General features: G+C 34.1%; 1 protein-coding gene across 1 annotated transcript in view; it reads left to right on the top strand.

Moving 5' to 3' along the window:
* Positions 1 to 10,606, top strand: part of HNF4G (hepatocyte nuclear factor 4 gamma) — a 130,086-nt gene extending 119,480 nt beyond the window's left edge. Inside the window, exons 7-11 of the mRNA XM_056110602.1 lie at positions 1,186 to 1,273; positions 3,401 to 3,553; positions 4,018 to 4,254; positions 5,259 to 5,381; positions 8,098 to 10,606. Coding sequence (XP_055966577.1) covers positions 1,186 to 1,273; positions 3,401 to 3,553; positions 4,018 to 4,254; positions 5,259 to 5,381; positions 8,098 to 8,219 — 723 coding nt within the window. The 3' untranslated portion in view covers positions 8,220 to 10,606. The remainder of the gene's footprint in view (positions 1 to 1,185; positions 1,274 to 3,400; positions 3,554 to 4,017; positions 4,255 to 5,258; positions 5,382 to 8,097) is intronic.
* Positions 10,607 to 12,829: the final 2,223 nt, after the last annotated feature.

Below are 12,829 nucleotides of genomic sequence, written 5' to 3'. Positions count from 1 at the left end.
TAACCTGTAGTCAACCAAATAGACGCATGAAGTAGATTGACAGTTTAGTACAACGAACTAGAAATCCAGTCTATGAAGTGAGAGTTTCTCAGCCCCCCGCCCCATTTTCTTTTCCTCTTTCACTGTCACAAGACTTTCTTCATGCTTCTTTTGTATATTCAGTCCATAATGTGTAAGAAATTATTTTTATTTTCTAATTGGTTTTTACCATCACACTTTGCAACTATTATCACTATGCCTATTCGTTGGATAACACATGAGTACCACACATACCTGTTTTCTCATCCAAAATTAAAAGAGGTGGTAAATAGCCAAGTCAAAATTTGAATTCAGGTTTAGAGTGTATTTAATTCCCAAACACTTCACTCTTCTTCATCTCCCACCCCTTCTTTTCTCTCTGCTATTATGTTAACTTGCTAATTTTAGAAAAATGTTATTTAGTGAAATAACATTGGTGTATAGGACGGAATAGTTTTAGGGATATGATTACACGCCTCTTCAAAGTAATGTTCCCACAACCACAGCAAAGTGCCACTCTCCCACCCCACAGTCTTTTAGACTCCCTCTCACCCTTAGATAATTCCTGCTCCATCCTTTGCTGAGAACCTCAGCCCTGTGGTCTGAATCCACAGATTCACTGTCCTTTGCTCTAGTCTATTTCCTTTATTTGTTTCTCTTCATCCTGCATATGTGTGAGATCATTCAGTTTGTCTTTCTCCTTCTGACTTACTTCATTGTGCATGACCCCTTCCGTTTTTTCCATGTTATAGCAAAATGAAATATTTCATTTTTCTTATGGTGGAGCAGTGTTTCTTTGTGTATATAAGCCACATTTCCTATAGTCAGATGGGTGGGCCCTTGGCGTGTTCATAGATCTTGGCCATGGTAGATAGTGCTGCCATGAACACAGCTGCGTGGATGCCTTTCCACATTTGAGTTTTTGTATCCTTTGAATGGATATCTAGGAGTATAATTGCTACATCGTTTTTAAAAATTTTAATAATGCTCTAATTGCATGGTAACATAGAAAAATTGATGGTTCAATAATGGCAGGTCTCTGTGAATATTACAGTTTATTAAAAACTCCCAGCTCTAAAGAACACAAAGTTAATCAGACTCATATTATGCTGCCTTTTAATCATTATGTTTTTTAATTAATTGTTAAACTTTGAATTTTTCATTAAGGTGGCACTGTTGAGAGCTCACGCAGGAGAACACTTATTGCTTGGAGCAACAAAGAGATCTATGGTGTATAAAGATATTTTGCTTTTGGGTAAGTATTTTTTTTTAATTTTGGAGGAATTGATGAATGTTTCATTCTTGTATGTTATCCATTCTGTGTGTTTTCAACTGTTCACAGACAATCAAGTCTTGTCTCGTTTCACAAACCAAATTAAAACAATCATCCTTACACATGTCCTGTTTTCCCTTGACTTAATTCCAGGGGAATTCAGTATGTATTGAAAAATTGAAGGTGCATTAAGATTTAAGTAAAAGAAAAAACAGATCTTGTTCAAAAAACACAATATTGAGTATGTTCAAATCATATTAAGTCAAGTACTGCTGAATAATGTGACATCATAAGGAGTACTGAGGTTCTTTCACACTGCCTCAAAGGTGAATTAATCATTGTAATGTGTATTATTTTATTGGTTTAAGACATATGTTTTGCCCCCACCTTCCTGTTGCTCATGATATGCAACAAAATTCCAACTTGAAAAAAAATGGACAGGGTGCCAGGAATATTAAGGCTTAGCCATAAAGCACACGCCTTGCATACGTGAGACCTGAAAGTTGAAATGGAGTTTGATCCCTGATATGGAGGGGGAAAATAAGTCATGATGAGATCTGAAAAATTCTGATAATTTAATGCAGTAAATGGAAAAGTCATTTCACAGAGAGAATAGGGACATAAAATTGAACGAAAGCTTGTCTCCGTTAATTACAAGTTCTAATTCCTATTCCTTACTAATTAGGTTTTCTACTGACTGTTGAGAGTTTTATGACCCTTTTTAGCCCGACCTTTTGGATTTTCTCCATCTCTTAAATGCGTTGTTTTAGATGTTCTGAACATATATATGAACTATTTATTTATGTATCACAATAAACTTAAGGTATAGTTACTGTTATTTTCAACCAATTCTGCAGGTGAAGAAATTGAGGCAAATAAAGTTTACCTACATTAATATGTTAGTAAGTAATAAAGGCAGGATACTAACTGTATAATGTGACTCCAGTGATTTTCTTAAATTCTATTAAACATTTCCATCTTCTACTTTCTATGACCTTAGAGTAGTCTCTATAAATCTGAATACATTATACTTAGATAAGAGATTCTTGCACTGTATAATTTTAGGCTATTTACCTGAATAATTAGGTAATCTTTATTTTCATTCGAATGTGAGGCTACATTTTTGGAATATTTTGGTTTGTGTTGTTACATTAGAGATGTTCCTGCTCGCATCGAAAGAAGTGAAAAATTATTTCTTTTATAGAACCAGAAAATAATGCTTTAGGAGCTACAAACTTTATAATATTTCATAACACATTTTCTATAGTTTTGAAGTTATAGTAAATATTTATAGTATGGACAGACTCTTAAGTGTGAAAGTTTTTTAGGGATTATAGGTGGTCGAGCTCTATCTAATTTCTTAACTCTACTTAACACTTGGTCATTCCATCTCTACTTAAACCTAGAGAGAATTTTCTTTTCACCGAGGCAACTCACGAGCATGCTAGCTAATTTAAAAAATAAACTTCATCCACATAGACATTAAAATTATGTCTCCACAATTGTACCTACATATTACCTGTATTACCACGAGTACTATTTTTAATACTCCCTAAGCAAGGAAGCTTCTTTAGATTTTGAATTATGCTTATTAATGAATAAAGAGTACAGTACAACTAACGTAGCACAAACTAATCATTATGTTTTTTCTCCCTTGTAAATTATTAGCTTGTTATTCGTTTGTACCTTCATGTTATCACCAGTGACGGAGGCTGTTAAAATGCATGTGATCATATTATCAAAGTTATTGATCCTTTAGGCATTGTGATGTTTCAACTAAATATAACTACCTGAACACACAAAGAAAAGAAGGTAGTATTACTATTCCTCCAAAGGAAGTCTATTTAAAATATTAATTTATAAAATTTAAACAATTCTGGAGAGGTAAGACACATAGCACACAGCTGACCTGGTTAATGTCTGGCCCCATATGGTTCCACAAGCACCACCAGGAATGATTCTCTGAGCACAAAACCAGGAGTAAGCCCTGAGCGACGCCAGATGTAGTCCCAGCCACACACCCGCACCACCAAAAACAGAAGGAAAAAGCTATAGCTGATGGGTTTTCTGTGTGTTTGTGTGTTTGAGGTGATTTTTGTCTTCTTCTAGGAAACAACTATGTCATCCATCGCAACAGCTGTGAAGTGGAAATCAGTCGTGTGGCCAATCGGGTTCTGGACGAACTGGTCAGGCCGTTTCAAGAAATCCAGATTGATGACAATGAATATGCCTGTTTGAAGGCCATCGTATTTTTTGATCCAGGTTTGAAAAAATTCCATTAGAATTATTATAGTGGGACAGATACCCAATGATGTCTCTCATTTGTGGGATAGAAAGAACCATAACCAGGAAATAAAAAATGTCTAAGGACAAAATAAACTGATAACGGGTATTCAGCAGGAAGTTTACCAGAGGGAAAAGGGTGAGAAAATTTGGGGACTAGAAGAATGTGGATGGGGGTGATGATTAGGACCATGCTGGAGGGACCCCAACACTGGTGAAGGGTATAATACTGACACTGTTTATACACAAAACCCTACAGCATTGTAAATCATGGTACCTAAAAATAAAATTACTGTAAAGAAGTGTAAGCTACTGTTTCATGCTACAATATTTATTCTCACATTCTAGCAAGAGTAAATATTTAGGCTATGGTGTTTCACTAATAAAAAATTTTTTTTAAAAAAGAGTAAATATTTAGGCTAAGCTTTTTATTTCGTCATCAGATGCAAAAGGACTAAGTGATCCAGTCAAAATTAAGAACATGCGTTTCCAAGTGCAGTTGAGTTTGGAGGATTACATCAATGACCGGCAGTACGACTCCCGTGGGAGGTTTGGAGAGCTGCTTCTGCTACTGCCCACCCTGCAGAGCATCACTTGGCAAATGATTGAGCAGATACAGTTTGTTAAACTTTTTGGGATGGTTAAAATTGACAACCTTCTTCAGGAAATGTTATTGGGTGGTGAGTACATTTAAGAATCTCTTGCCCAATCAATCAGCTAATCAGTGGCTGAATAAATAGCAGTACTCCTACATAAAAAAAAAAAAAGGAATCTCAATATCATTTGTTTGTATGACACGGCTTGGAGCATTTGATTTCTGGTCATTTGATTTGTGGCCATGACATGATAACCTCATCTTTTAAGTTTTTTGTATTTTTCACTTTTAGAAAGTCCATAGAAACTGTTAGAAGGGGGGAAAATACTTGAACATGTTTAAATCCCCATTCTGTCTCCACCGTCTTTGCATCTTCTAATCTCCTTATCTCAGTGCTCAGATTCTTCCAAATATGGCATATAGAAATAGATCTATCTTTACAACTCCTTAAATATATATTATGATTTACTGTGCCTTCCTCAAGACATCAAAGATACTAGAATTTCAGCAAAACCTAAAAATACATAGTAAAACCTTAAAAATCAACATTTAGCTCCTCAAGTAATGGACACAACACAAAAATATGGGTAACATTGTATTGCTGTGATGAATGTCATGAATAAGTTTTGAAATAATCTATTTTGTGCTCTATCTAGATTAAATTTTCTTGTAAAATTACTTGTATTTTACTTTTAGTTTTCTGGTGTTTAATATGTTCTTGATGGCATCTTTCTAAAATAAAATCTGTTTATGATATTAGGGTTCTCCCAGATACTATCAAGTTGAACTAAGTGATTCTTGGAATTGCCTTAACAACAGGGAGCAAATATAATGATTCCAGGAAATAGCACGCAACTTTCATTATTAATATACAGCATAAGATGATACAACATTAATCTAGCCGATGTGCAGATAGGGCTGACGTTGTCCATAATATGCAACTGGTCCATTCATTTATCCTTGCATTTCCAAAAAGCACTTTGCAAAAAAGGGCAATATTCAAACTGTCAATCAAAACACTTGTTCCAACACAAATTTATTCTTCTTGATTGCACATCACTAATACAAGCATCTTTTTATCTTCTCTAGGTGCTTCCAATGACGTTAATCATCTCCATCATCCAATGCATCAACATTTGTCTCAGGATCCATTAAATGGACAAACAATACTTTTAGGTCCAATGTCTACACTAGTTCACACAGACCAGATCTGTAAGTGTCTGGGGTAGTTTTCCTTCATATATTTTAAAGATGATTATCTTAGAAAACAAGGGGTAACTGTCTTAATACCCGGAAATTACAAAAAATTTGGTATAATTTCCTCTTTCTGACTCAACTGTGTGCAATTGTGACATCTGCTAAGCCCCATATTCTCTTTAGGTATGAGCTTTATGCCTAAAATGGAGACATGAGAACTGAAGTATTTCTACTTTACAGACTTGAGACCACAAAAACTCAGCATTTTTTGAGAGTATGACAGAGGCAGAAAATGTGTTATTAATATCATTAGTTGAGGAAAAATCATGGCACATTTCATCTGTGACTCACAATATCAATAATTTGGGATCATCTTGCAGAGCAGGTGTTAGCACTGCTATTTAGTGGATAGTCAGGAACAGGCAGAAGCAAACCTAACACCATACCAAAGAGACTAGGAACACACACACACTCTCTCTCTCTCTTGTGAAACAACATAGTTTTAATTGAACCAAATTTATTTAGAAAATTGAGAGGAGAGAAAGAGAGGAATTCCTGTGCAAGAGTGAACTCTGGCTTCTCCAGAGTGGAAAAAAGCAAGCCAGCAAAGATACCTGTTCAAAGGAGAACAGGGGCTGAAAGAGCAATTCTGGAACTGTGGCTCTCAAGGACCAGTTATTCATAAACTCAGGACATAAAACATATTAACAACACATTAAGGATTGTAGACATCAATTGACAGGAAAGTTTAACAGTTCTGCTGGTGGTTAAATCCTTCACTTTTTAAATGCTAGTTTTCTGATCCCAATTTTTTAGTATCACGTAGTACACTTTAAATTTTTATTTTAATAATATTTGTAAGAATATTTACATATTACTCTAAAAACATTTATACCATAAAATGGCATTTATTAATGATCATCTTTGCTTGTGCTCTTTTGATAGAGTCTATGCAAAGCAAGACTTTGCTTCTAAATAAATACCAAAATATGCTTAGGAATATAAAGTTACTACATTAGGGAAGCCAAGTGAAAAATGTCTCCTTGTTTATGAATTTTTTTAAACTTGGGGAAAAATTTATAAAGTCTGCTATGCCTCAGTTTGATCATTAAGCAATTTCTATTCTGTTAAATGTAGGAAATAATAATTTAAAAATTAGTAAAATATAATGAGCTTTACTGTTTATTTATTTTGGTTTTGATTTTATGTGGGGGGGCCACACCTGATTGCATTCAGAAATCACTCCTCCTAGCAGTGCTTGGGGGACCATATGGGATGCAGGGGATAGAATCTGGATCAGCCGCATGCAAGGCAAATACCCTACTAGCTACCCTATTGCTCTGGACCCAACTAGAATACAATGTTTTTAAAATTACGGAGTGTCTCCTAGTTTTTTTTTGAAATGCTAAACTTTGCAATAGGAGGAAATGCTATTCTAGAACCTTGCTTCTTTTTATTAGTTTGCTTTGTTTGGGGGCCATACCTGGAAGTGCTTAGGGCTTACCCCTGGCTCTGTGCTCAGGGTTTATTCTAGGCAGGGTATGGGGGATAATTCAGGCTGCCAAGGATTGAACCCAGTAGTCGCCTGGAAGGCAAATACCCTACCTTGCTTCGGCCCCTAGAACTTTGCTTCCTAAACACATCTAGAGTCATGTAATTTTGTGTCAAATACTTGGTTTTTATATCTACTTATATCTATCTACCTGACTAGTATAAAAATTAGGCCACAAAAGGTGTCTCTGCCTCCAATTTCAGAACCCAGCTCCAGAAAATAAAATCATACATAAATCCTCATTTAATTGATTCTTAGGAACTGAGGATTTACATGAGACGACCAAACAAAATATGGTCCTAAAGTAAAATTCCATTCATTGTCATCAGTGTTATAATGAACTATAGCTCTTTCCAGAACTATTCAAATGATTTCTCCCTCATTCTGTCCCCCAACCCCAATGACTTTGTTTGCTATTTGCATTTATGGGGCATGATGGACAAGCTGCACGTGAGTAGAACAATTTTAAAACAAGGAAACCATAGTTTTCAGATAGCTTTTTTTGTTTATTTATTTTCAATTTGGGGCCATATCCAGCTGTGCTCAGGGCTTTCTCTGGGCTCTGTGTATAGGAATTATTCCTGCCAGTGCTTAGGGAGCTGTACAGGATACGAGAGATCAAACCCAAGTTCGTGCCCATGCATGGCAAGGACCCTCCCTCCTGTACTGTCATTCCTGCCTCTTCGATTGCTTTTAGGTACAATATATATTTCAGATCATTTGGAAAGTACCAAACGTTCAATTTTAGGTCATCTAATATGTTTAAATTGATGAAATTAAGCCAAATAGATTGTACTTTATCTGCATTTGATTACCATGATTTTTGTTTGTTTCAGGAGTTTTAGAAAAACTGTTCTGCTCATTCCTTTGACTATTTTTTCTGCTCCATGTGAAACTAAAATGCCCGTAAAAGTATTGAGACAGAAAAATGTTTCAAATGACTATTAATATTTAAATATGAACTACAGTAATCTAGCGCAACTTGGAGAATTTGGATGGGCAGATTACTATAACAATTTTAGCAACATTATTATTTCATTCATGTGTGATCTTTTAAAAATGTAAACCAAATGTATACCAAACAGAATGCATACCAAAGTGTGTATTGATGTCACTCAATGGTTTATGTCAAAGTCATTGTTGTCCTTACATAAAATTTTCTTCATTCTTTTTTTCCAGCAACTCCTGAAACCCCACTCCCTTCCCCACCACAAGGCTCTGGGCAAGAACAGTACAAAATAACTTCAAATCAAGCTTCAGTCATAGCACATCAATCTCTCTCCAAACAAAAGCAATTGTGAGAATGTGTTTACTTCTGAACGGCACTGCATAAATGTGAAAAGTTGTTGGTCTTGAAATATCTCAGGATAGTAATTTTGGCTAATTCTTAGCCAAGACTTCTTCATGGTGCTGTTATAAGATGATATCCTATTTTCTTGTTTATATACTCATTTATTTGTTGTTGCTATTGTTTAAAACCTTTGGTTTCAAGCTTTATGTAACTGAGTTTCGATGTTTATATAGTATGTTTTTCCAACTTCTCTTGCACTGTGCCTCAAAAAGTTGAATATTATGTTCTACTTATGTTGTCTTAATATAACTTAAATCTGTAAATATGTGCTTTATCAAGGTGTGATGCAGAAGCAAAGTTTTTTGATATAAAATAGATCAGAATACCAGATTAATATAAAGTGAACCAAATTTTTTACAAATCTTAAATTTTCAAATTAGAAAAATAAAACATTTTTTTTGTAAAAAAGGGCATATTTCTTTGAAGAATCACTAATAGAAAGCCTGTGGTTAAGTTATGTTGTTAAGAAATAAGTTTTTCACACAGAAGAAAATAAATATACCTTTGGTTTAAAACTTGCTAAATCATATTTCCAGGTATGACCAAGTGCTCTTTGAAATCTCCTGTGTTTGAAGATGTACATTGAACAACAAAATACATTTTGCCATTTGTGATAAAGGCTGTACTATAAAAAAATTAAAATAATGGCAACCAAGAGCGATGTTTATTTTTCTCTTTCAAGTGTAGAAGTATTCATTGATTAGAATTTAGCTCATGAACACATCAGCTCCCACAAGACTGAGAGATAAGACTTTAGGTAAAAATTGATGTACCTCTTAAAATTGTACAACTGGGAAATAGATATAGGGAGATAAACTAACCATCTTTTACATGTGTTGTCTGGATTTTTTTCTTCTGTTTATTTTTTAATCACTCTGGGATTATAGCTAGCGGTACTCAGGGACTGCTCTTCTAGTGGTGCTTGAGGGACTATGTGGCTCTAGGGACCAAAGCCAGGCCTCCTGCATCAGAAGAAGAATGTACTCTAGTTCTTTGAGCTATTCTTCCAGCCTGCATTGTCTAACTGAAGCTTCTTCAAAACCCCATAAGAGATATATTACTATCTTTTATAGTGAATGAAATCTTTGGCATCGGTGGTTTAAATAATTTAACCAAAGTTCATACACTTAGAATAAAAAAGCAACATTGAAGATCTGGTTGACTTTTATGCGAATGTTTGCAATTGGGTAATGCCTGCCTGAATGGTGTTCATAATGTTGCCTATAACACGTATTTCCATGTAAGCCTTCAGTGTGAATTTGTTGCAGCGGGAAGTAGAAAATTCTTTTCTACTTTTAATTAACATCTCTGCTAACAAGCTGTTAAATTAAAAAAGTAAAAGATGCATTAGATAAGTTCCAAGAATACAAAAGCCACCAATTAGACAGATTTTTGAAAACCAAGGGTCTGAGAGAATACAGTGCATGTGTCATTCTAGACTGAAGAGTGCAGAGTATTAACTAAAGTAAGCTGGGGCCTATTTTAAAACAGTTTATGCTGGACTGTCTCATGAGGCAATAACTCTCTTATCACACACATCTGAGCACAATATATTTGCTAAAGCAGGGAAACATCGTTTAGTAATTATCACTGATAAAGCGGTATATCCAAAAATCTGAGAGCCACCTTTAAATGTATGTTATTTTTTTTCAAGATCCTCAGAATTTCTGATTCTATGATTTCATAGTGTTCACTAAGTTATGGGATCTTAAAGTTAAACTGAACTCAAGTAGGGAAAAATGATTACTTAGAAACTATCGATACATCCTTTAAGAGCTGGCACCTTCGTGAAACTGTAAAATATATCTTTGAAAGAGAAAGTGAGAAAAGAGGAAAGTTTATTTAAGTTTTTTTTTGAAAATTTGCTCTAGCATCTCTATTTAATGAATAAGATTCTTGATTTTTTTATAAAGATAAATATCTTTGTAGTTTTCTCTTTAATATCATATGGTGTTCTCTTAGAAGATATTAAAAAAACCTTTGAAATGTAAAATTCATTTTCAATCCTTAACTTACCTGCATACATTTGCAAACAGCTATGTGTGGGAAATTATTGCATAAAAATTGTTTTAATAACTGTGGTCAGGGAACTTGTAATATATTTTTTGTATACTTAACTGCAAAAAGTGCTGGGCAAAAAAGTAATATTTTCAAAATATTGATAAGGGAAGTTATTGCATTTTATATAGCACAAGACTTTTTTCAGGTAATAAAAATGAATAATTTATTGTGAAATAATGATTCATTTTATAAATGTAAAATTATTTTTATAAATTTCATTGTTGAAAATCAAACATTACTAGATTTTTTAATATTAAATTATAGTGATATACAATGTTTCTGTGATACCATGTTGTTTCACTGAACTTTCTAAATAAAAATTGAGAAGATGAAATGGTGTACTTCATTATTGTACCAAAATTATTTTATCATTTCACAGGTACTGATATTTGTTAGGTAGTCATTTGATTCAGTTGTTATACAGCTTCCTAGTACTTCTCAACAGAGGCCAGAACAAAATTAATTAGAAAATCTTCAAATAATTGTGCTATCAGGAATTTATTAAAGGAAGGATAATCGGATTTCTACTTCAGTTGTACAATTTTTTCTTGCTTTTTATCTTTTTATAATAACTTACATGGTCTGTGCTGAATTAAACAGTTTATAGATATATTTTGTCATGTCAGCATTTAGATATTTTAACTGCCCGTTTTCTCCATTCATATTTAAAGATTTTTTGTAAGTATTTTTTTAGTATTTAGATTAAATTTTATTTTACTCTTTTCAAGGGGGTGTATAAATATGAAGTACATTTATATAAAATATAAGTATAAAAAACTAATATGAAGAATGCTAATATATCTTATGTGCTTCTGAGTCAAATCCTGTGCAATAAAGCAAGACTATTATTTCTCTTCACTACTTTTGCTATAAAAAAGGTTATAATTCATCTCTTCTCTACAGAAATATAAATATTACTTCTCTAAGGTTGAACATATATTTTTCCATGTTGTTTGTTTGTGGGCCACACCTGTCAGTGCTCAGATCCAGGAGTAGTTCCTAGGTCTAAGCTCAGGGATCACTCCTGGAAGCTCCAGGGACTCTATGGAGTGCCAGGTAGCAAACCCAGGTGAGCCACATGCAAGGCAAAAGTCCCACCCACTGTACTATCGCTCAGGTCCTGAAAAGATGTTTTCAATTAAAAGAGTAACTAGTATATGAAAATATTGGTAATTAAGAACTGGAAGAATGTGACTGTATATAGAAAAGGTCTGTAACTGAAAATGTATGGGAGAAGTGGGCATTACTGGAAAATTCAAAACATTGAAAAAAAAGTTTTCAAACCATGGAAAAATTACTACATGAATAACTGTATTCTGAGTATGATTACAGAAGGCCAAACTAAGGAAAGGGAAGTGGGTGTGACAGAGACTGTGGGTTTTCTTACAAATATTTACTATAATTTGTATTTTTAATGACATATACACTGTATCACTGTCATCCCGTTTTTCATCTATTTACTCGAGCGGGTGCCAGTTAATGTCTCCATTTGTCTCAGCCCTGAGATTTTAGCAGCCTCTCCTTACTTGTCTTTCCTAATGCTGCCATACTGGACGCTCTTTCAGGGCAAAGGGAATGAGACCCGTTACTGTTATTGTTTTTTGGCATATCGAATATGCCACGGGGAGCTTGCCAGGCTCTGCTGTGTGGTGGGATACTCTTAGTAGTTTGCTGGGCACTCCAAGAAGCACATATATATATTTCCCTCTATGATATGTTGTCTACTGTCTGAACTCCATCAAATATGGTGTGGTCCTTAAGGAGAAAAACACAAAAAGTTACAATGGTTGAGCAGGACAGGTTACTACCAAAAATTGCTTATCAAAAGTAGTGATTTCAAATTTTGTGTCATAGTTCTTTAGCAAGATTTTCTCCATTATCAATAGACTCTACAGTTAAGACTCCCTTTTAATTCTTTTTCTTTTAATGAAACATTATTCTTTCTAGTGTTAAACACAGCATTTAAAGCCCAAGTTGTTACCTATTCCAATGTAACAATAAAAATAAAACTTTTGCTGCTATCCCAATCTATCATACTATGAGTTAGCTGACATCATGTTACCAATGGACAATATACTCTACCTTACTCTTTAAGAATACTTGAACATATTTTCATATTATTTCCGTCTGACTATTTGAACAGATGCTTTTTAACTTATGTCCTTTTCCCCTCCTAAATTCCATTATACTTTCTAGAGAAAGATTTAAACACACAACACACATACACAGAAACTGATTTTTTTGTTTTGTTTTTTGCAAAGTATGGAAGCTCCTGCCTTGAGAATAAAGAGAATAAAGAGAAGTCTGTGTTTAAGTATAAGAAAATTAATACTAGGAAAGTAATAAAACATTCTTTAGACCCATGAAAAAATGACAATATTGTAATTCTCAAGTTGAAGACCAAAGTGGTATCTGTCAATAAAGGTCACATCAGAGGTCATACAGAGCTATGTGAGTGCTCTGTCAGAGACTCAGAGAGGGCAGAATGAAATTCCTTTC

This window comes from Sorex fumeus, unplaced genomic scaffold, assembly GCF_029834395.1.
Source record: "Sorex fumeus unplaced genomic scaffold, SorFum_2.1 ptg000002l, whole genome shotgun sequence".
Taxonomy (NCBI): Eukaryota; Metazoa; Chordata; class Mammalia; order Eulipotyphla; family Soricidae; genus Sorex; species Sorex fumeus.
The sequence above is the reverse complement of the archived record's forward strand: the minus strand, read 5'-3'. Positions and strand labels throughout refer to the sequence as shown.